This window comes from Penicillium verhagenii (assembly GCF_028828195.1).
Source record: "Penicillium verhagenii strain IBT 33310 chromosome Unknown utg000007l_segment0_segment0, whole genome shotgun sequence".
NCBI lineage: Eukaryota > Fungi > Ascomycota > Eurotiomycetes > Eurotiales > Aspergillaceae > Penicillium > Penicillium verhagenii.
In genome coordinates, this window is record NW_026643171.1 from 2,746,889 (window position 1) to 2,769,485 (window position 22,597).

General features: G+C 49.2%; 10 protein-coding genes across 10 annotated transcripts; 8 read left to right on the plus strand and 2 right to left on the minus strand.

Annotated features, from left to right (window-relative positions):
• Positions 1 to 2,461: 2,461 nt before the first annotated feature.
• N7466_007683 (uncharacterized protein) lies at positions 2,462 to 2,983 on the plus strand (the record flags this gene model as incomplete). The annotated part of the gene is made up of 1 exon (XM_057167072.1): positions 2,462 to 2,983. The coding sequence occupies one exon, from the start codon at positions 2,462 to 2,464 to the stop codon at positions 2,981 to 2,983; it is 522 nt and encodes a 173-aa protein (XP_057020113.1).
• A 1,640-nt stretch (positions 2,984 to 4,623) lies between these two features.
• On the plus strand, positions 4,624 to 6,829 carry CweA (uncharacterized protein; the record flags this gene model as incomplete). The annotated part of the gene is made up of 2 exons (XM_057167073.1): positions 4,624 to 4,705; positions 4,824 to 6,829. 2 exons carry the CDS (start codon positions 4,624 to 4,626, stop codon positions 6,827 to 6,829), a joined length of 2,088 nt encoding a protein of 695 aa, XP_057020114.1.
• Positions 6,830 to 7,685: 856 nt separating this feature from the next.
• On the plus strand, positions 7,686 to 8,141 carry N7466_007685 (uncharacterized protein; the record flags this gene model as incomplete). The annotated part of the gene is made up of 1 exon (XM_057167074.1): positions 7,686 to 8,141. One exon carries the CDS (start codon positions 7,686 to 7,688, stop codon positions 8,139 to 8,141), a length of 456 nt encoding a protein of 151 aa, XP_057020115.1.
• A 216-nt stretch (positions 8,142 to 8,357) lies between these two features.
• Positions 8,358 to 9,882, minus strand: N7466_007686 (WD repeat protein; the record flags this gene model as incomplete). Its single annotated transcript, XM_057167075.1, has 2 exons — positions 8,358 to 9,570; positions 9,626 to 9,882. 2 exons carry the CDS (start codon positions 9,880 to 9,882, stop codon positions 8,358 to 8,360), a joined length of 1,470 nt encoding a protein of 489 aa, XP_057020116.1.
• Positions 9,883 to 10,060: 178 nt separating this feature from the next.
• Positions 10,061 to 10,992, plus strand: N7466_007687 (uncharacterized protein; the record flags this gene model as incomplete). The annotated part of the gene is made up of 2 exons (XM_057167076.1): positions 10,061 to 10,223; positions 10,277 to 10,992. The coding sequence occupies 2 exons, from the start codon at positions 10,061 to 10,063 to the stop codon at positions 10,990 to 10,992; spliced, it is 879 nt and encodes a 292-aa protein (XP_057020117.1).
• Positions 10,993 to 11,894: 902 nt separating this feature from the next.
• On the plus strand, positions 11,895 to 12,801 carry N7466_007688 (putative GAJ protein; the record flags this gene model as incomplete). Its single annotated transcript, XM_057167077.1, has 2 exons — positions 11,895 to 11,897; positions 12,082 to 12,801. 2 exons carry the CDS (start codon positions 11,895 to 11,897, stop codon positions 12,799 to 12,801), a joined length of 723 nt encoding a protein of 240 aa, XP_057020118.1.
• A 1,181-nt stretch (positions 12,802 to 13,982) lies between these two features.
• Positions 13,983 to 14,492, plus strand: N7466_007689 (uncharacterized protein; the record flags this gene model as incomplete). The annotated part of the gene is made up of 1 exon (XM_057167078.1): positions 13,983 to 14,492. One exon carries the CDS (start codon positions 13,983 to 13,985, stop codon positions 14,490 to 14,492), a length of 510 nt encoding a protein of 169 aa, XP_057020119.1.
• Positions 14,493 to 14,568: 76 nt separating this feature from the next.
• Positions 14,569 to 16,323, plus strand: N7466_007690 (arrestin C-terminal domain-containing protein; the record flags this gene model as incomplete). Its single annotated transcript, XM_057167079.1, has 1 exon — positions 14,569 to 16,323. One exon carries the CDS (start codon positions 14,569 to 14,571, stop codon positions 16,321 to 16,323), a length of 1,755 nt encoding a protein of 584 aa, XP_057020120.1.
• A 441-nt stretch (positions 16,324 to 16,764) lies between these two features.
• N7466_007691 (putative secretory component protein shr3) lies at positions 16,765 to 17,614 on the plus strand (the record flags this gene model as incomplete). Its single annotated transcript, XM_057167080.1, has 2 exons — positions 16,765 to 16,810; positions 17,001 to 17,614. The coding sequence occupies 2 exons, from the start codon at positions 16,765 to 16,767 to the stop codon at positions 17,612 to 17,614; spliced, it is 660 nt and encodes a 219-aa protein (XP_057020121.1).
• A 697-nt stretch (positions 17,615 to 18,311) lies between these two features.
• On the minus strand, positions 18,312 to 19,523 carry N7466_007692 (uncharacterized protein; the record flags this gene model as incomplete). Its single annotated transcript, XM_057167081.1, has 2 exons — positions 18,312 to 18,688; positions 18,740 to 19,523. 2 exons carry the CDS (start codon positions 19,521 to 19,523, stop codon positions 18,312 to 18,314), a joined length of 1,161 nt encoding a protein of 386 aa, XP_057020122.1.
• Between the last annotated feature and the right edge of the window lie 3,074 nt (positions 19,524 to 22,597).

Genomic DNA, 22,597 nt, shown 5'->3' on the forward strand with positions numbered 1-22,597 from the left:
ACGCGATATAATGGCATGATGAACACACTTGATGGCGATGTCCTTGTTCGCAACCAAACTATCACACCGGTATTTTGGGGTTAAATTTGAACTTGGGATGGCGCGTAAAGTCATGTGTATCTAGTACGTAGAGAATGCCCAAGGTTCAAATGTTTGCGACTGTTGCATCTTCCGATCAGATGAGAAACCTTGAAAGGTCAAGGCATTCAGGGACATACTCAAGTGGCATGTCTTGTTCATTGGCGCCAGGTGTAATAACTCCCAAAGCTGGAATCTCCGTCTGTGACCTCAATCAGCCCGCACGTGCGAACAATCTTGGAACCTTAAAAGCTGAGAGGCAGAGACGGAGCGCGGATCCCGGCCTTGGGGTGTCATGCCCTGAGGTCAGCGGAGTATGTATGGTATTCAGAAAATAATACGCATGCACATGTGAAATACTAGGACGCATTTTAGGAAGTTTTAGTGAGCATATCTTTATATGTAATGAATCCAGTATGTCTACGGTCTTCATCTGAATATCGTAGAAAAACCACTTCATCTCTAAATACCGCTGTCGAAAAGCCGTCCGTATGGATACTCTATTTTTCCTGAATACTGTTGCTGCTCCGGGGCTACAGTATTTGAAACTCATAAAATACCGGCATCCAGACCATCAGTCACAGTCAAATTGCTAGTGGTAGGCAGGTGGGACCTCCCGGCCATGGTCGGGATAATCAATATCAATTGGAAGCTTCAAACATTGAAGACATTGCACATGTGACCTCAAAGATCTTGAAACCTTCAAATTTTGGAAGTGTCCCTCTAGTGGACACCTAGCACGAACATTCAAATGTTTGGAAATTCCAATTTTCAAGTGGTCAAATGTTCAACTAGATATATATACCTAGCGCTGGAGTGCTTCAAAAACGTCTGGAGGCATCAACGAGCGCAAATGTTGAGGCTTCGGGGCCTCGGGAAACATGCAAATGCTTGTTTACTCGTCTGATTGACGTTTGAAAGATTGCCATTATGCGTACATACATTGATAGAAATCCGTCCGTACAAATTCGACATTTATTTCTTTTTAAATGTACCCTCCCTCTATGCACGGCTATGTTTTGGAATAAAGTTAGACCTGGAGTACATATATGTACAAAGTTGTCATATGTGGTTGTGGATCCAATACCACTAGCGGTCAAATATATTTACATGCACTTCATGCAGGAAAAACCAATGTATTTGCGGAGCTTCCACATGTGCACTCACCAGCATATTCAAGAGTGAAAATGAATTTCAATTTGAGCAAGGAGAGAAAGGCCATCTATGAGAATGAATGAAGATGAAAGACTACTAGTACCCAGCTCTGAAATTGTAGCCCATCTGAGATTCTTTCTAGTTGTCTAGTAAAGTGTCACATTTACGCGATGGATTACATAAAATTGGCAGGAACCTGGGCGCAACGAAAGCAGATCCAGGGAGGCGATATGAGAATGCTGCTAATGTGTTTTCTTTTAAGACCATGGTAGGCGACAGCTGACACAGCCCCCTATCATGTTGACTGCAATCAGCCTGGGACTGAAAAAAAAGATCGAAAACGGAATATCGTATTGTTGTGATAGGGGGCAGATATTGAGACTTGAGAATCAATACTACGAGTGCAAGAGAAGATGGGGACTTTCTTTTCAGTAGCTTAAATCAATGGAACTACTGAGATTCATCGTATTAGTGTAGGTATGAGCTTAAGCAGAAAACAAGTTGCGCAACTTGAGGCCTAGGAGGTGTGAAACCTCCCCGCACTTTCCAACGGGTCGCCGGAAGCAGCCTAGGATCTGGAGATGAAGGGAAAAAAGAAATTGACAAATGGGGTTGCATGGCGATGCTAGTGAGCCAATGAGAAGCTTTAATCCCTAGGGGGGTAGCTGATCCCTACTTTGACAGGAGCTTGGAATGTTCTCAAGGTGGCGGGAAAATCTGTATCTAGGGATGAAAACAAATCGACCAAACGTGAGAAGAGAGATGGCGATTGAGATTGCCACAGGGAGGTTGTAGTGAGAACAAGTTCTGATGCAATGAATAGAAATTCTTGTAATCATGGGTCAAGTGAGAGAAGTTATGTAGGAAGCCTGTTGCGCCTGAGAGTTTCTTTGCACTCTTTCCACAACACCACATTTTACATGCCAATATCAGCCATCAATATTATGACTTGTCTGTTTTCGTCACTTGAGTGATCAGTCCGCTCGGGCGTGAGCGCATTCCAGGTTTACACTGCATTGTTTATGTATGGGGTTTTCCCAACAAGTGTCATCCCCAACCCAAGTCATTCATTAGTCGCCAGTTTTGACCAACCTGCCGTCATCAAGTGAAGTTTCAAGTTTTTCAGGAATCCGTCTCGCCGGAGGACGTCCAGGAAGTATCTGTCACAGATCTTCCAATCTGGACGAAACATCCTCCACAGACACAACACGATACAGCACGCGACAAAATGAGTCTTCACGGCCTTGGAGTAATTGGAGCCCAGGTGGCCGCGTCCATCAAGAGCAACGACGACAAACATATAGCAACCTCGCAGACACACTCTCCTCCTTTATCAATCCAATCAACCCCCCGAATTGAGATCGAGCGTGTACGATCTTTGGACTTTGATCCGTCAATCGGCGCGAAGCCTTACTCACCATTCTACTCGCATGGCACACCAACCATCTCTTATGAACACCTTACCTTTGAGAGCAAGAACGCGAGCCGGAACGGGAGCGGACTGCGAGACCTCGAAAATGCTGGACCATACACCTTTCGGAACGAGAGCCCTCGGCGATCGAAGCTGTGGGAAGGCAATGTTAAGCCCCGTTCTTGCCTTCATTCCTTGAGTAGCAGACAGCGCATGATTTTCAAGGCCATTATCGCCATTGTCACCGTTGGAACGATGATCGCGATCGCGTTGGGCATTACCTATGCCGTTGGAGGCGCCGTTTGGAAATCGAGTGCCGAACAAACATCACTGGGATGAGGAACTGGTGCGTACATTCCGATGGTGCACCCCATGGACTGCTATTGACAGTTTTGGATAGGTCTTCATCTCATTACATCCTCGACTTTTTTGGTCAGCCACTTTTTGGCGCTCATCCTTTGACCCAGAGATCCATGATCAACGTTTACCCGCCATACCACTTGGAAACATGGATTCTATGGGCGCATGAACTGGGTTATTGGTGGGCATGCAATGGTAATTTGTTGTTTTCGAGAGAGCGAGTTCGCTAGACTCTCGTTTTGTACATTAACTGAATACAGTGGCTGCAGCCACGATATGATGAATTGATTCCTTGAGCTATGGAGTACAGTAGAAACCGATGGAACTGTTAAAATGGAGCCAAATGGAGCTTTTAATGCTGCACTTGTTGGTAAAAAGTGAAGAGATCCACATCGTGGCCCACAAGTCAGGAGAAACGACGGCCCGATCACGTGACCCCACGAAACTACAAAAGCGCGCGAAAAATTCTCATCCTCTGGTCTTTTTCTTCTTCATCAAAAAAGCATCGGAGCCTGCCACGACCATCGTCCTGTCTTTATGACACATCCCACGGCGATTGTTGCCTTCGGCCCCTTCTGGGGCTGATCGGCTCTGTAGAGTAATAATCCTCGATAGGAAGTTCGCCTCCCGTTGGGTCCTCTTTAATGAGGGCGATGGGGGGGGAATGTCGAAGACGGGATACATTCCCCTTTTTACACACTCCTGTTAGTGAGTAATCAGGGCTGTAGGAATACCTTGTACGCTGCTACTAGTATTCATGTAAATCGTATAAGCGTCAATGCCTGGCGTATCAAATGCGAGATCGGGAGCTGGGATACGTTTCCGTTCTTCCCGTGACTTTGTCACTTTGTTTACGCTTCTGCCATGCTGTGACGAAACAACCTTAAATTGGGGTTCGCTTGACATCATGTGGAATTCACATCGAATCTGCCCAAAAGTCTTGACGACAAATGGTGTGGCACGGCCGCTGGTCCTGGTTTAATGAGTACCCGGGCCCGTGTCGGCCATATTTGAGCCCCTTTCATCTCTCATCCTGCAAATGGGCATGCGTCAAAAGAGTAAACAGTATCAGCATGGCCTGCGGAACATTGATGGAGCTCATTTGACCAGGGCGATCAAACCCACGTAGAGGGCGCACAAGGGGAGCTGGTTGGTTCCATGTCCTCCCTCGAGAATACCGGTCGAGCCCCTGGTGAGTTCATCCCTCTCCAGATGCCGGGGAATGTTGCACCACAACCTGCTCCCGTTACCCATTCAGGCACTTGTTTGTTGTTACTAACACTCAAAAAAGTTGATTTCCCATTCTCACCAACATTCTCGCTGGGTTGGTCCCCTGGTCCAACAAGTGATATCCAATGCCTGGCCTGGGGTACACATTCCGGCCATCGAGTCGATGCCTGGTGATCATGAATGCAATGGAAGTACTAAAGTCATAATCGACGCCGCAGCCGCAAAGAATTCGTCTTTCTTTGGATATTAGGGAGTTCACTCAATTGATCGTGCCATTCTTTAAGCTTTCCCGTATCATTTGATCACAGTCGCTCTTTTTGGACTTATTCGCAGTCTGACAATATACCTTTTCTCTCTACATTAATTTCACATCTTTACACATCGTCAATATGAAGGGATTCGTTGGTGGTATTCCCCTGGCCCTTTTGGTGGCCGCTGTTCAGGTCCAGGCTATGGAGACTGGCACCGTGAGTTACGAGTAGATATCAAAGCGCATATCCAACATGCTAATAACCAAAATAGCAGGACATGAGCAAGAATGATCACAGCTTCCACCAGCGCCGTACTGCTGGCTTTGGAGCTCCCACAGTCGGTGGTACCGCCATGGGCGGCCCGTCTGGTCAGGATGAGGATGGCTCATTCACTAGCCCATACAGTGCCAATGTCCACACCCACACAAATGTGAATGAGCACTACAAGGACAACCACTCCATCAACATCAAGGACAAGACCGTTTACCCTCCACCTAACATTGCTTTCGGCCCCGGTGCGGGCCCATTTGCTCATGCTGATGGACCTGGAGCTGGTCCTTTCCACAAGCGAAGCTGGCCTTCCGGCGGTACTGCTGAGGGTGGTCCCTCTGGCAATGATGAGGGTCAGAGCTTTAACATGCCCATCACTGGCATCTTCCACACCGACGTCAACGAGTACAGCAAGGATGACCACTCTATCCACGTGAAGAACAAGGATATCCACCCGGGCCCCATCATTGTCGCTCCTGTGCACCCTCCTCCTGAGTTCGCTGGTCCTCCCAATGGCCCTGGTGGCCACAGCCCCTTCCGCGAGGCTAACAGCCAGACACCTGAGAAGTTCCACCTCTCTGCCGAGGCTTTTTCTAAGCGTGGGTACCCCGGTGGCACCGCCATGGGAGGCCCCAGTGGTGGTGACGGTCCCTCCGACGAGGAGGAATTCCCCGTCATTGCTGGAGGCACTGCTATGGGTGGTCCTTCCGGTGATGACAAGGGCATTGATGATGATTTCTCCCAGACCGCTGATATCCACACCAACGTGAATGAGGACTGGAAGGATGATCACTCCATCAACATCAAGCACAAGGATGTCTACCCTGCTCCTTCCCACCCTCCCTTCGGTTTGCCCTTCAAGCGCAGCTTGTACCCCCACGGTGGTGGTGGCACTGCCATGGGTGGTCCTTCTGGAAACGACGGTGGTCAGAGCTTTGACATGCCCATCACTGTTGAGACTGATACCACTGTCAACGAGGCCTACCAAGACGATCACTCCATCCACCTCAAGCACAAGGACGTTTACCAGGCTCCCCACTTCCACCCCGGTCCTTTCCCTCGTGCCTACTCCCCTGACCGCGAGGGAGGTGACGATGATGACTTCGATGGCCCTGTCCCAGTTTCCGGCGGTACTGCCGAGGGTGGCCCTTCGGGAGACGACGATGGTGAGAGCTTTGGCGCTCCCACCAACATCGGTGTGGACACCAATGTGAACACCAGCCACGATGACAACCACGCGATCAAGCTAGATACTACCACTGTTCACCCTTCCTCCTGGGACTTCCACCCTGTTGCCGCCCCCGTTCAGGAAGTCCCCCAGGCTCCCGTCGAGACCGCCCACGAGGAGGTTCCCGAGATGCCCTGGATGACCTACACTGAGCAGCAGCACGCTGCCAGCGTTCCCCTCGAGGCCCACACAACTCCTCAGGCACCCGAGCACCACGATATCCCCGCTGCTCCTGAGCACCATGAGATCCCCGCTCCGTCTGAGCCTGCTCCTCCCGTCCACCGTGTCGAGCACGAGGAGACTTCCCAGTGCTCCGCTCAGGTCCACGAGGTTGTCCGTACCGTCACTGAGACCCAGTACAAGCAGGTCCATGCCACCGAGACTGTCTACCAGCAGGTTCCTGTCTCTCAGGCTGTCCAGACCAGCGCAGTGCCAATGTCAGCTATTCCCATGCAATCCGCTGTCCCTATGCAGTCTGGCTCTGATCCTAAGATCCTGTCCTTTGCCGCCCCTGCTCGCTCTTCCTCTGATGTTGCCTCCGCCAGCTACGCCTGGCCCTCCAAGAGCGCCAGCGCTGCCCCCTCTGCCAAGTACTCTCAGATCCCCGTCTACGTTCCCGTAGCCACCCCCTCGTCCAGCGCCGCCTGGGCTCCCTCGGCCACCCCTGCTGTTAGCATGAACATCCCCAGCGGTGTTTCCCCCGAGCAGAGCGCCCGTGCTTCCAAGTCTGCTCATGCTACCCCCTCCGCTGCCGGTACCATGTTCACCGGTGCCGCCAGCCGCGTCTCCGGTGGTCTCGTCTCTGCCGCCGCCGCCGTCGTCGGTGTCCTTGCCTTTGTCCTGTAAGCGCTTGGCACGATAAATGCTGTCAATCATTACACCCATGTCTTATTATTTCCTTTCATGTCTTCTTTTCGTATAACCGTGTACCTTGGCTTTCAATTCATTTTCCCCCTTTATAATGATGGATGCTTTTCCCACCTAATGAGGTAACACGTCTGAAATATGAGTTTTGACTTTTCCCCCATCTATACAAAGCAACAAACCTTGCTCCACGTAGCAACTAACCCGAACCAAACTTGCCGTATACCCACACCGACACGCCTATGTTCCCCCTTGATAAGAATCTCGTGGCAACGTTCCAAGGTTGTACGTCGTACACAGCCCGTGGCAAACCATGAATCTGAGCTCGCAGCCAGCTACTAACTTGGTGATGTTGAGACCCCATCCCCGCCTTTATTGACCAATAGCGGATATCGAGCTCACATCCGGTTTGCTCAAACCCACTCCAAACCTGATCGAGTCCTTGGTGTCCAACATTCCACCAATTAATGCTTCACATCTTTGTACCCCGTTCCCTGGTATGCTCTTACGCAAGGACTCGTACTACGGCTTATATGACAGGTGGCTCAGTTACCGATTTCGCGGTTTCGGGCAAGCCACAGTCTTTTTGTGATATCAATGATATCATCATGGCTTCATGACATGCGCCCGGGTAACTTAGCCGTGATCGTCCAAATGCAGGAACTACAGTACTTATGGCCTTCAAATCATATAAACATGGCCGCGAATCTCGATTGAAATCTTTTGTTCAATCTTCTTCAAATACCAGTCTCCCAGACCAAATTGAAACACTGTCATACACATTCTACCGAACTTTTCTCATCCATATCACATACTTCAAAGTCTACACACATACAAAATGGTTTTCCAACAATCAAGCACCTCTGGTGGAGGTTCTTACACAGAAATGGCACCCACAAGTACCTCGATTCCGAATAACACTGGCAAAAAGAATGCAATCACCCCAAAGCCACACCCCGACCAACGGAATCAGGCCTCCTCTTATCTGAGCTACGATGATCTAGCCACAATGCCGACAGACAAAGCTACAGACATGCCACGCTCCACTTCCGACCGCGGACAGACGAGTGATTCGATGTCGGATAGTCTTGAGTCGAAGAGTTCCTACCTAGGAACAAGTTCCCTGGGTCGTTCCTCAGGCCCAAGAGATATCAAGCCCCAGGGGTCTAACTCGAGTGAATATGATCGCTTTGTTGGCGATAATGAGTTGGATAGGGAGGGTATTGATAGAGAAATGGGTGTCCACCAGGTAAGAATGACCGACCTGCTGCTGTGGCATCAACGCATCTGCTGACGTATCATGCAGTTCTTTGGTATCGAAGAGGCCTCATATTAGACATTATAAAGAATGTCCGTTTCCATTTCGGCGTTGTAATGGTGCTATAAGAAGAGTTTTGGTGTTATCGCTAGAGTCGTCGGCTTGGCCCTGGTGGCTCTATGATGTACGATTATTAATGATTAATGATAAATTATGACCCCATTTCTCTATGTCATTTGCCATAATAGGCTGTTAGATGTGAACTTTGGATGTTTCAGGCTCAAGGAAGCCCTGGTAAATGTCATCTAGTACATCACGTTTTCTCTTACGATCAGCAAGTGCCGCTTCCTCCTCTTCAGTGGGTTCCCCGTCAGGTTCTCGGGAAACCCAGGAACGGATAGTTCCATCGCCATGCGCAGAGAACAATTCCAGACCTTCGCCCGAGCCACCATTCCCACGCCAGACAAGATCATTGATCCGTGCAGCACTGAGTGCACTAGATCTGCTGCGGCCGTGTGCACCGATCGCCATACCAGGGACTCGGAGGCGCTTGATAAACGTTCCCTCGCGGAGCTCAAACATGAAGATTTCGCCGCGATCATCCTGTTCATGGAAGTTGGGCCATAAAAGGGTTTCGTGTCCCGGCGCCATGAATCCCTTAGGTACCACCAGCGGAGCCCGCTCTGCTAAATAAGATGAGGTGGAATTCCGAACGCGGGGCCCGAAATGAACCAAGGTATTTGCCCCACTGGCTGCATCCCATACTCGGATACGCGCATCTTGGCCCGTAGTGACAAGATGTGTGCCATCGGATGTCCACCTTACACCAGTGACAGCCCCATTGTGGGCACGAGCGTGCCGGGAGTACGCTGGTCGGGGCTCAAATGATGCTGTGGGGACTGAGCCTGGAGCTGCCAGCCCTACCGGATCATCCATATCCAGCGTCGCAATAGCCGAGTTATGGCCTCCACGGCGCACATCGAAGATAATCACACGGTTATCCACGGAGCCCGAGGCAAGAAGATGTGGTCGGTGAGGAGCCCAGTCTACCGAGAGCACTGCAGCGTTGTGTCCGGGTAGACCGTGTGCCGCGAGGCCAGAGCGCAAGTCTACCAAGCGCACGGCTTGATCCGACGTTGCGACCGCAACCAACAATGTGGACCCCGGCTGAGAAGAAAAGGAGTGCGCGTAGGGTGTGCAATCGAGTTTGAATGTATGGACGGGAGTTATTGCTGGTGACTGTAGGGCCGAAAGCTTTAGTGTGCCATCGTAGGAAGTTGAGAAGATGGTGGATGGTTCGGGATCGAAGGGATAGATAGACAATGAAGTGATGGCATGGGTGTGCGCGTCCGGATGTGATGATTTGCTAACTGATGCGGAGGATCGATGGACGTGATCAAGTTCTGATCCTCTGCTCTCGAGGTCCCAAAGGTGGATGGTTGGATCTGCGCCTCCGGATATCATACTAAGTATCTTGGTTAAAAGACTCCAGTAGAAAAGATTGACGATGTGGTGCGTACAATCGACCTTCAAATTTATCAATTGCCAAGCAGTTCACACCAGAATTGTGGGCAACCTCGTCATCTTCTGGAGGATCATGTTCCTCATCCAAAGGTGTAGCCTCCCCTCGAGACTCACTCCTCCGAGTGGCTCTGCGACTGGAGAACTGAATGCCTGGCGCAGGCTCGAGATTGTGTACTAGCCGGGTTTTTTGGGCGACATGGAAAGTATTGGAGTCAACAGACCCGAGGGCTCTGTTCAGGAGAAAGGAATTCATTCATTTATCAAATATAACAGTCACAACTGCGAATCGAGGGAACTGCGGAGAGTGAGCGATAAGCAAAAAGTGACCTCATCGGAATAAAGTTGCGCCGGCGCATTATTTTTGGTTTATCGATTCTGGCTCGTCACCGCCATCTTGTGATTGTCTGCGATGCACTGGGAGCTCCAGAACCATGTCTTCAGTCACTGGCGTCGAAGATCATTTCGAAGATGCTCATTCATACCTCCCAGATGAGACCCAAGAAAGGGCAGATTCTCAGGTGAGGTTGGAGTTGCCAACCAACAAAAATCCGAAATCCAGCAGGCGCATCGCTAACGTCTACGATTCAGTTGCTGGTGAGTTTGTCGGACTATACGAGACGCTCATAATTTCCTTCTGACTATTTCAGGCCGCGTCAACATCAATGGATTTGTTTCAGCCGCACCGACTGTTACGCGATACGGCGATACACAGTCTTCGGGCGGTCGCAATCTTCGCCCCGAGGAGGCTCTATATCGGAAAAAGCCGAAAATGTTGAGAAAGTTGAAGGAGGATGAATCTTATTTTGCGAATGAATATCTCGCTGCCGATCGGCCTCTCCCAAGCTCTGAGATCTTGACCGCAATCCACGCCTACTCATCCGATTTCTACACACATAAGCTCCGCGACGGCGGGAAACACAACTTCCAAAGCATGGACGAATCCGCACTCCTTGCGATCGGCATTTTGATGGAGGAGCTGGCTAGAGAAAAACTTGGCGAGAACGGAGATATGGTTCTGACGCAAGAGCCATGGCCCAGTGAAGACGAGGAGGAAGAGGATGACGAGGACAACGAAGATGATGAAGACAACGACGGGGAAGAAGACGAGCAAGGCGAGGCCGAAGATGATGATGATGACGACGATACTGGCCTTGAATCTGGCTCCCAAATCCGACAAAAGAGACGGAGGAGCAAGACGATTGAAGGCCCCACCCAAGCAAACCCCAGCGTACCGAGTACGCGAAAGAAGGAAAAACGTCACAGAACAAAAAAGACAGAGCGGAAAGCTATCCGGAAGGAGAAGGCGGCACAACGGAGTGAATCCCCTCAGAAAAAGCAGAAGACAAATAATGGACCTGCATGATGAAACGGTGGGTTCTCCGTTAACCATCTCATGCTTATGCTCCTGAATCCTACTCTGGTACCTACGGGGCCCAAGTGACTCCAAATGCCAACGAGTTGTATCATATTATGTCGACCTCTCGAAGGGGACTGTACTGCACGTTGTACCGAGCTAGTGATGGGAGAATGCCCAGGCTCAGGGTACCTCCGTCAACCTGTCAGGCTCACGTACATCTGGTTGAGAATACACCACGTTGGCTTGGGGTTTGATGCTCCGTGCGTCGCCTTCCCCAGGCCGTTCCGCATGACAATCAGCACCTTGGAATGGTGATTGACGGGCATCCGACGGGCAATATCTCTTCCCCCCAAAGCATCTTAAATCCTATTGGGAAAATGGGACATGCACAGGCTGTGCTTATATGCGGAGGTGTGGCTCATCTCCTCATAATTGAGATTAGCGGTTCTGAATGCACTAATCCAACGCTAGAAGCATCGGCTCGATTTCTTAGATTAGAGATCAATTTAATAAAGAGTACTCCGAACGTACTCGTATCGGACTCTGTAATTACTACTACATACTATGTACGTTCACAGCAACTGAATTGTTATCTCGGGTTTCTTTCAATGTTGAATAAAATATAAATATAAATCTGATATTTAAAATTTGTCGTATTCGGAAGTAGAATCAACAGGAGAAAATTCCAGTAATCCAAGACGCGTGTGGCAGTGGAGAGTAAATCAATAAGTCAAGCCACATGGAAAAACTTGGCTTTCCTCCACTTCCTCCACTCGTGAATGCTTAACCTTCCATCTACCCCAAAGCGGCAAGGCTTATCTCCCAAGCTTCTCTTCACCGAACCAGAAAGATCGGAATTTGCAGAGCGTAACGCCTCAGTGGGTCATCTGCCCCCCTTAAACGACATCATGGTACGTGGCCCTCGCTTTGGATTCGTCTGAAAATGAACGTGGAATTAGATCAAGAGGCAGATTGACGCGTCACTTGTTCTTTGATCCATCTAATTTCTTTTTTTCTTTTTTTTTGCCCTTGCTTTTCTACTTCTACTTGTTCACTTGCCTAAATGGAGAAATTTCTAAATATTGGGGGAAACAGCCACCCAAACTTTCCAAAGCCGAGAAACTGGCATTGATTGTGACGCACTTTCGGACCACGGGAACCTGCTATACTCTTAAGGAATTGGAGAAGAGCTTACCGGGTGTGGCCTCCATCAATAGCATCCAAGTGAAGGAGTACATCCAAGCGCTTACGGACGAGAACCAAATTCGAGTTGAAAAGATCGGCAGCGGGAACTGGTACTGGAGCTTCGCGAGTGAGGAAAAGGCCCAGCGGGAGCGGGAATTGGTCCGGGTGCGAACGGAAGTGGAGAAAGCAAAGAAATCTCGTACCGAGTGGGAGGCGGCTCTGGCCGCTGAAAAGATGCGAAGAGAGCAGGACGAAGATGAAATTGATGAACCAGAAGTTCCACAAGAAAAAGAAAACAAAGCTAATACAACTGCACCTGCTGATGAGAAGGAAAACGGGATCGACATGCGCCAGAACCTACTTGATACCAAGGCCGAACTCGCAGCGGAGGTACATCGGCTTCGGGTGGCAGAGACGGGGTTGGGCGACTCGGTAGGTAAGAGTATATCACTCTTGCAGGGAGAGGTAGCGGGGTTCAGGCAGCAAACGATTCAGTGGACGGATAACCTGTACATCCTTGAGCAGTATCTGCGTGAATTGGCCTGCGGGGACCGGGAAATTGTCACGGCAGTACTGCATGAATGCTATGGAGACGAGTACGTGGACGGGGGGTTGCGCGAACTGGAATGAGTACTCTGGTAATTTTTTTTTTCTTTCTTTTTTCTGTTGACGATTTATTATGAGTTTATGAGCTTATGAATTTTATGATTAAGACTTTTCATTATGATTTGCTTGAATATTCGTTTTAATAACTAAATATGAAAAAAAAGCTTAGCCTTAAGTATTTCTATTCCAAGGTTGGAGCAGATCTCACAAGCTTTTTCACTGCTGGAGAACCGGCGCTTTCCAAGGGAAACTAGTAAAAACGGACGGCGTTCGGGCTTGTATAGGAATTTGACTCATTGAAAATATAAGCATTAATAAAGTGATCCATATTAAAAAAAAGGATGTATTCCCCCTAAATACCCCTAGATATTCCGTAGAAGAAACTAGTGTCCTTGGTGAGAAGCTTGACTTTCCAATTTAAGAATCGCTGGGTCTCGTCCTTTCCCAGGTTCTCCGCTTATCGTAAACTCCCTTTCTCCTTCTCCCTCTCCTCAACAGATCCCTCTATACCAGTACATATACCCCTCCGAACCTGAAGATAGTGCGCCACACTAGGTCCCACATTCCGTCCGTCGCGCCTCTTTTCCCGAACTTCATTCTGGCCCCCTCTCGCCGAGGGAAGAGTCAGTGAGCCTCACATTGCGGGTTCCCCCCCCCCCCTTCACTTTGAACCTCCACCGAGTACCTCGATATTACCAATCATTTCAATCGACATCCATTCACGCGATTCGAAAATCAGTCAATCGAAAAGAGCGGTCGAGTTCCTGGGGGCACTCTCGCGACATACCCCGTGCGCTTTGGTGAGACCGGAAACAATGTGGTTCGGTGGTCCTCGAACATAACGACCCATTCCTTTTCTTCTGGACCCGGGATTTCATTTCCTGTGTGGACACCCGGATACATACCGTGGCGTTTGGAATCGGACTGTTCATTATATACTCGCGCTGCGCTATTTGTTGGGGCGTGTCGCTGAATCGATCTTGCCTTACGTAGGCTCTTCTGCCTACTCGAGTCACGACCCCCCCCCCCCCCCCCCCCTCCCCTCTCTAACCACCAGTTTAACCCCCACCATACCGTGCAGATCAGGGGTTTCACTTATATCGTTCTTCGGTCACCCGTGACTGACCTTCGTGGTCTTCGTCTCCCTACCTTTAACCGTCGGTGCCGCCATCTTGTATGGATGCAGGAAGTAGCGGCTGCGTGTCATGTCCTCCAACCCTCTTCCCACGACCTCCACCCCGCCGGTCAGCCGGAAAGCCAACTCCTTTCTCTCCAAGTTCCGCTCGCCCCTTGGATCTCGCAATCGAAGCATAACCGACTTCTATATCGACCCCGATGATCCGTGGCGTTCATACTTTCCAGGAGACACCATCAAAGGCACGGTGATCCTGACCGTCCTACGGCCGGTGCGCATTACACATATCGTAATCTGTCTCCATGGCTATGTCAAAGTTTACAAGAATGCGGTGCCCGCCGGAGAGTCCAATTCAGATATAGGTTTCATCGGTCCGGGGCGTGGCCGGCGAGGCGCAGAATACATGGGCAATGGATTGGCGACCTTGTTTGAAGACGAGGTAGTTCTCTGTGGTGAAGGTCGTCTGAAGGAAGGCATTTATAAATTCCGCTTCGAGATGACACTTCCCCCATACGCTTTGCCCAGCAGCATCAATGTGCGTATTTTGGTTTCCCCCCGGGGTCTCGTGACATCTTGCTAATCATGATTTCTTCGTCTAGTTCGAACGAGGTACCGTCGCTTATGCACTCACATCCACCCTCACCCGACCGACGACCATGAACCCCACGATTACATGCCGACGGCGCATTAATCTACTTGAAAATATCGATATTGCCCCATTTCCCGCTCCCAAGGCTCGCATCGTCACATTAGAACCGGTTTCTAAACGATCAAGATCTAAAGCCAAAGGCAAATCCTCCGCCTCCGATACCACAGCGGCCCCAGACACCTCCTCCATAGACACCCCAGTCAGCGGCGCAGCTGGCTCCGCGGACCACCACCGACCACCGCTCAGTCCCTCTCCGAGCAATGTCAGTTCCTCTAGCCGACCTAGCAATAGCAGCCAGAGCTTTCAGATCGCAAGCGATCCAAGCTCATCCACAAGCACAGGTGGAGGACGAAATAGCGAAGGTCGTAGTGCGACTCCTTCCGTCACGGATAAGACCATCGTTGCCAAGGCGGAAGTTTTGCGCGCAGGCGTGCTACCAGGGGACACATTGCCTATCAAAGTCACCATCAATCATTGCAAACAGGTGCGCAGCGCGCATGGTATCATAATCACTCTATATCGGCAGGGTCGCATTGACCTACACCCATCCATCCCTATTGGGAATAATGCGAATGGGAAGAAACCGATATATGAAGACTGTTATCCGCGATCTCGTACTGGGCTTGGTGGATTGACCCTCGGGACCACTCGCAACAGCAGCACCTTCCGCAAGGATCTATCTCAATCCTTTGCGCCATTGATCGTGGATCCTACCAACTTGACTGCTATTGTAAAAACATCCATCCGAGTCCCCGAAGATGCATTCCCCACCATCACTCGGGTCCCCGGTGCCATGATCAACTTTCGCTATTACGTGGAGATTGTGGTCGATCTCCGTGGTAAGATCACCTCACCTGATCGTTTCATCCCCCGCTTCAACATGGTTTCAGGCGGCAGCACATTTTCACCTAGCGGCCAAATTTTGAACCCGGCGGATGCCAAAGGCAGTGCAATAACAGCAAATTGGGCGGGCAATATTCTCGATACGGACCGAATCCGTCGTGAGAAAGGTGTCATCTCCGTGGCCTTCGAAGTCGTCGTTGGTACCAGAGATTCTAAACGCGGTCAAGCCCCCATTGAGCGCACATCATCTGTTGCTGCCGAATCGACCACTTCTCAAGTTCCTCCTACCCCTTCGAATCCTGTCAATAATGGAGAGGCAGAGGAATGGGCTGAATCAAACCCTGCTGGAGAGTATGGACCGGATGAGTATGGACCAGAGGATCACATGTTCCCCGATGAATCGTGGCCGGAATACCCTGAAGAATACTCACAACAATTCCCCCATGCTGGTCCCATGACTGCACATCCTGAAGTTGAGGAACCTGTCGATGAAAAGACTCGAGTTCGACGGCATCAAGAAGCACTCTTGCCGAGTCAACCACCAGATGAGGATGAAGCAGGGTCTTCAGTTGAGATGGCAGCGCCGACCGCTCCAGTCTTGCCAGATGATCATCACCTGCAGGACTACCACCATGTGTCCTCGGACACAGATGCAATGTCTCATGTTCGGTCTGCAGAATCACTGCAGACCGTGGTCGTGAATGGTAGTGCCCCTGAACCCAGCGAATCATCTGCCCAAGGCGATGATAAGCAAGAGCTCGAGCGTCAGCGATTGATGCAGCAGGTGAGCGCCCCTAGTGCACCGCCTGCTGAAGAGAACAATGGCGAGGGCCCCAGTGCCCCGGTCTTTGACGAAGACGATCAACTCGTGGGTGGCACTGCGCATGCGGACGAGTCATTACCTCGGTACCAGCGATGATTGATACTATTACTATATTGATACGTCTATCTGATATTTTTACCATGTACATTTTGCATTTTGGGGGCTGGGATATTTTCTGGAAGATACCACTATTCGCATATTCTGTTTTATTTTTTGATCAACACCCGGCGCTGGTGAGCTTGATTATAGCGTTACAACCTGACCCTGTACCATAACTACGAATCTATCATACAGAGCAATCAGTTTGTCCACATTATTACATTATTACATTATTACATTATTACTCACTATAGCATGTAGTCAAATCTAGTCAATCATTAATCAGAGCTAATCCGTTCGTTGATAATGATTATTAGCCTTATCTCGGTATCGGTATCTCGGGTTTTCCCTTGGCAACTCCGCTTACCCATCAACCTCGTTTTCCCCCTGTTTCTCTTCGCAGCCTCTCCACGATCTTCATCCAAGATCATCTTCATCATGCCCTTCAAAAGCGGGTCGTTCGCGACCTTCCTGATCGTCTGCCGTGAGTTTCCCCCGAGTCCACCTCATATCCAACCCCCAATTCCCCCATAACGATCAATCACCTCGAGCTCAGCTCAATCCCACCTCACCTGCGCCCCAGAAAAAGCAAGGAAAAAAGACCAAAAGACCACCCCAAACCACGACCACCCCTCACCAGCTGCAAAGTCCCAAAAGCTAATCTACCATCATAGCAACATGCTTCTTCCTCGGAATCATCTTCTCCCTCTTCCCCTACGATTACCCAATCCTGTGGTCCACAACAACCACCCCAGCATCCCACTATGATTACCTTGAAGCGCACCTCCAGTTCCTCCACAACAGCCCGCCCCTGATCCCCCGCATTCTCCACATCGTCATCTTCCTCGGTCTAGCAGGTCTCATCACCAAGCTTTACAAGCCCTCCGAATCAAACATGCTCTTCGACGGCGCCTCGCTCGTCCTCTACATGTGCGGCGTGACCGTCTACATCGCGAACATCGTTAAGGGACTGCGTCTCGCGTCCGCTGGCAAGTACGGTGACGCCCTCGCTACCACCCCCGAAGAGCGCGACCAGATTCTCGGCCGCGAGGACTCGCTGAAGGTGCTCAGTGCTAGCAACACTATTCTGGCGCTTGTGCTTGTTGGTATCCTGGTGCTGCAGGCTGGTCAGTGGTATGCTGAGAAGAAGGACCAGCAGGAGTACGACTCGCTTGCTACGGAGAAGAAGGCGGGCAGTGAGGATGAGGAAGAGGAGGAGGAGGTTGTTGTTGTTGTTGCTTCTGGGGCTGAGGTTAAGGCGGGGAAGAAGAAGAATAAGAAGCACTAGGTCATTGGAGCTGATGATTCTTTTTCTTTCTCTTTTTATTCCTTCCTTATTCGACTCATCTTTTGCAATTGAGTTACGTTACGTTGCTTTTGGTATTCGCATTCGCTGGAAATATTTTTGGGTTCCTTGGGATGAATGAGTAGCTAATTATGCTGATGGACATTGGGGGTGGTGAAGGATTGTCTGGTCTGGTCTGGTCCGAATAGCATATTCTATGGCTTATAGTGACGCGAGGTCTCGAGTTGCAAAATAGTTATGTGATTCCCGCTCAAGGCGGGAAGGTTTTTTCATGATATCTATCTCAATTGACCTTGTGAGAAAATGAATGAGAATATATGACTGGAACAGGAGATATGAAGTTGTCGAAAGAGAAGTCGAGTAGGCGCGGACAAGTAGATATTTCCATCCGGTCGGACTATGTGCGGTCCGATTTCGTCTATGTACACCGGTGTCCACGTGGCTCACTATGATGACATTTCTGTAAGAAATATGAGATGATATGGGGTCAAAGGAAAGAAAGAACATGAGATGCGATTGTATGCATAAGTTGGGACTTAGAGATCGTAGATTTAGCGTATGTAGAATGATGCAGTATGTCGTCACATCGCAGAAGGGGAATCATAAGGCAAATCGTGAGGAAATGACAAGAGATCGAGGAGGCAGAAATTTCCAATAGAAAACGAAAAAAAAGCAAACATTAACGGAATGAGAAAGGGCTCCGGGGCAGATCTGGTGAGCGAGGACTCAGTGCCTTGGCGAAGAGATCATCTGAGTCCGCACTACTAGTACGGACAAGAGGAGGGAACGAGTCCATGGTGTGCATGGAAGCGAATCCGCTGTGTTCAACGTCTTGCTGGGCTGCTTTCAGGGACGAAGGAGGGAAAAGCGCAACGGTTTTCAGCCCCTCAACACCAGTTAGATCTGTCTGGGTGCTTGGTGTCGTGGAGGGGTTGGTGACTGGTGTTGGAATGAAAGCTTCCTCCTTATTTGAAACATTGCCGAAGGAGCTGAATGACGACACGGCGACATCAGGAGATTGCGGCGACAGAAGGTGCGCCGTGTTCGGGCCCGAGCCTATGTTTCTGTTAGTTTTTTGACATGACTCGGTCAAGTTGGGTAACATACTGTCGTTTCCTGATCCTACCAAGTCCTTCTCACTTGTCTGCAACTTCAATCCCTTCAGCTTATCGCTTAGCTTTCTCCCAGTCACAGGGGATACTGGCGTCGCAGGGCCCGTGGGGTGGAGAGATGTGGTCGAATTGTCCTGGCTAGTTGAAACAACTTCACCGCCGCGAATGATGACTCCAAAGTTTGTCTCGATCCATTCCTTCTCTTGCACGGCCATGTGCAGGGCGACTCCCTCGGCATTGTTGAGGCATTCCTCTTCAATCTCGCGATCAAGGACGCGCAGGCGCTTCTTTGCCCAGATTGTATGCAAGACTCCTTTCTTGCCAGCCGCACGACCCGTCGCGCCAAGCTCTGGCGGGAAAATGGCGGGCAGGGGATTCAGCTGGAAGCTATCACGTCCGGATCTGGGGACATATGGGATGTCGTCGGTCTGGGACGTGGGGCGTGGCTCGTAGGATAAGGTAACGACAGGCGGGATGGTGACGTTGGGCGGGAGAAGGAAGTAAAAGCGGCGGAGGCTGTCACTTGGTCGATCATCGGCAGGGATGACCGTTGTCTTTCCAGTCCACGAAACGTGCCATGACCCCTCTACTACAGATCGGTTTAGGTCGTCATCCTCCCACTCGATCATCAAGATCTTGGTGCCCTCATTGCCTTTGCCTGCCTCGAACTCGAAGCGAGCAAGGGCAGTGATGGAGAGACAACTAGTGTTCAGCCCGCGAGGGGTTTCCTGCTCAGCGAATTCGCTGTCTGGTGTGAAGGTGTGCGGTGCTGAAAACATGATGTAGGGCCGGGGGGGAAATGTCTCTCGGTTGGGGCCGCACGGAACACAATCGCGGGAAGGGAACTCGGGCGGGCTTAGCACCGGTTTGACACAAGAATGATACGAAGACACGCAGTGAGCCGGGCTGAGTTGAGATGAGAGGTGTTACGGCCATGGACTCTGAAAGGAGGGGAATAGGCGGGTCGATCACGGGATTCTACTCGAATTGTCTCCGTCAAACGTGGGCGGATAAAAACTGGATCTATACCCGTTCAAGCAAGCCAGACTACGATCGCTGGCCTATCATTCGTTGGTTCCACAGGGGTCAAACAACTCGGTGCATGGTCTTTGTGCCCCGCCTCTAATTATAGAATTCATTCCAAGCCTTTTCTTCAGTCTTCTACACTGATGGCAAAACAAGTATGGCTACGAGTCAATCCCTTTCAATGTTTTTGTTTCCGGCCTTTAAAACGTATATATTCCCTTCAGATCATTTTCTTTCAGGTCTTGGAAAACTTGAAAATGATCTTGGACCCCGCATGCCCAGGTGGCTTTTCTGGAACGATCTATTTTTGGCAATGCAGTGTGATACGTGACGAAGATGCATCGTGTAGCAACCAATCCGAGGTCGATATTCAAGTTGCCTTCGTTACTACTATACTACTACGCTCAATGCTGACAACACCAACGCCATGGACAAAGAAAATATCTAGAAATATTTTGCCCTTCTACGGGCAAGTAAACAGCACTTGAGGACCACAAGCCTTGAACCTTCATTGGCTATGTGACTACAAAAATAGAGACTACTCTTTGGTTTCAAGTCAAGGTTCAAGGCTTCCAATGTCAACTTATTTCCATATGCAAGATTCAACCTAAGATAAGCAACTCAACACTTCCAAGGTTGAATTCTCACCGAATGCTCGGAATTTTCTTCAATGTTCACTGAACTTTGAAAGTCTGAGATTCAGCATCCGGCTTCGCTTTTAGTTCAAATGTTGACGTCTACTCAGCTGTAATCACTGTAAATTTAGATTCGTGTATCCCTAAATATGCAGCTCTGGAGCTCCTGAGGTGTCCATCAATGTGTGTTTTCATGTAGGTGCACACATCTGTGCATGGATGTAGTATATGTATGTATATTCCAAGATCAAGTAAATCAATTATACTTATATGTACGAACATTTGAATCCATGAATTATTGATAAATATATCTCAAGATCGGACCTATATTCAATTGATGAACGTTCTGTGCAAGGTCAGAGGACACCTCCAGGACTGTACATCCATCCATAGATTCAATCTACATAGTAGTTACATGGATGCACACCAATTGATAGTTCACATGTGCAAGATTTACAGGACTATTTCTTGAACTTGAAATAGTCACATCTACATGTACAAACCTGTAGTGCCTATGTCGTTCAACCAGTTGACAGTTTAAAGTTCAAATCAATTCAAGAGTGAACAATGTTTGCTTCAAATGTTGCATGCACAGTTTTTGTTCAACATTATGCCATGCCAGGAGTATATTGCAATCCAGATGTCAATTTGTCTATAGATCCATGGATGACAACATTGATGCCCATCAATCGGTCACCTCGTTATAACATAGGGGCTCCCAGATCAGGAAATTTTACTATAGCTAGATGCACATGTGCACTATGTATGTAGGTATCCATATCTCAACCTCGCAATATTTGAACCGGACACCACACAAACCTTTCAAGTTGGAAGTACCTAATATTAGTTATATGTTATGAATGTTGATATGCACATGTGTCGTATTCATATCAGTATCGTCAGGTGGCTGCATATATGGAGATATTACCTACCTAGGCCTGTGACATGGTCGGTTTCTCCGGAGGACCTCCAAGTCATCATCAATCTTCACCTGGGCAATATGGGGCGCAATTTTGGTGGATGGGATGCAGTGCCCAGGTGGTGATCAATGGATCTATGTTGACCAGATTCCAAGGTTTATGAGACCATCGTCAATGCGACCATAATTGAATCAATGTTCTATTGTCGATTACAATATCATCCAGGCGCGCGCATCAAGGGGACTCAACGTGACAACCAAAGCGAGATCGACCTCAGAAGATATCTTAATTTAGAACTACGATCAATTACCTATGATTGAGGTTGAGTTGCGAAAGGATGTGTAGATACTGGGGCTAGTAAGATACTGTATGGTACTTGAGGGCATGTTCTGAAAGAAAACGAAATTTTCAAGACAAAACAATGATGTTCAATCGATTGGATTGGATGAGCAACGATAGAAATGATTTAAATGACAATCAATACATATGCACATCACGCACTAGTAGATCGACATTGTTATGCAATACCATGGTTGTGTGGACCTCGGGAGTAGGATGAGAGCTGGGGCGAAGAGAGTATCATGGAAGCTAAACTAGTTGACTAGTAGCATGCAATGAATCATAGTCCAACGCAATGTGCGCCTGGGTAGGTCCAAACTTTGGAAGATCTAAAATTAACAACAGAATCTTGGAATACAGCTTGGTGTCTTGGAGGAGTTCTAAGAATAGTTGAATCAACGGCGAAAGAGGAGTTGCTCCGCGGTGATCAACAGAGGTTTGGTGCAAGGAGGAATAATGAGTGGTCCAACGCTTTTCAGAGCCAGAAGCGAACAGCACCTATGAGCCAATAAAATATAACAATCAGTAATATACAACATATGGATATGCAGTCTAGGATACCCGGATATCTGGACAAGGCTTAGTGGCGGGGTGTACGCTAATGTTTGGGAGCTCTGTTCCGCAGCATGCAGGGGCGTGAAGTACGTGAAAATCAATCCAATGGTAGTGAATATTCAAAAATACAATGGGCTAGCGGGATATCCATGGATATTTTTGGATTCCCATGGCATTCGAGTTTCAGTATTGACTACGCAATGAAGGTTGTAGTGTTCTTTTTCTGGGTAGTTTTATTTGTAAATACTCAATCTATTGTTATAATTGGACCTGACTTGCCGCCCATAAACAAGAATGGCTCATAGATAGCATTCCACGATTTTACTCAGTGATAGTTTGTCCCATGTAGTTGCTTTTGACTTTAGGTCTGACATTAAG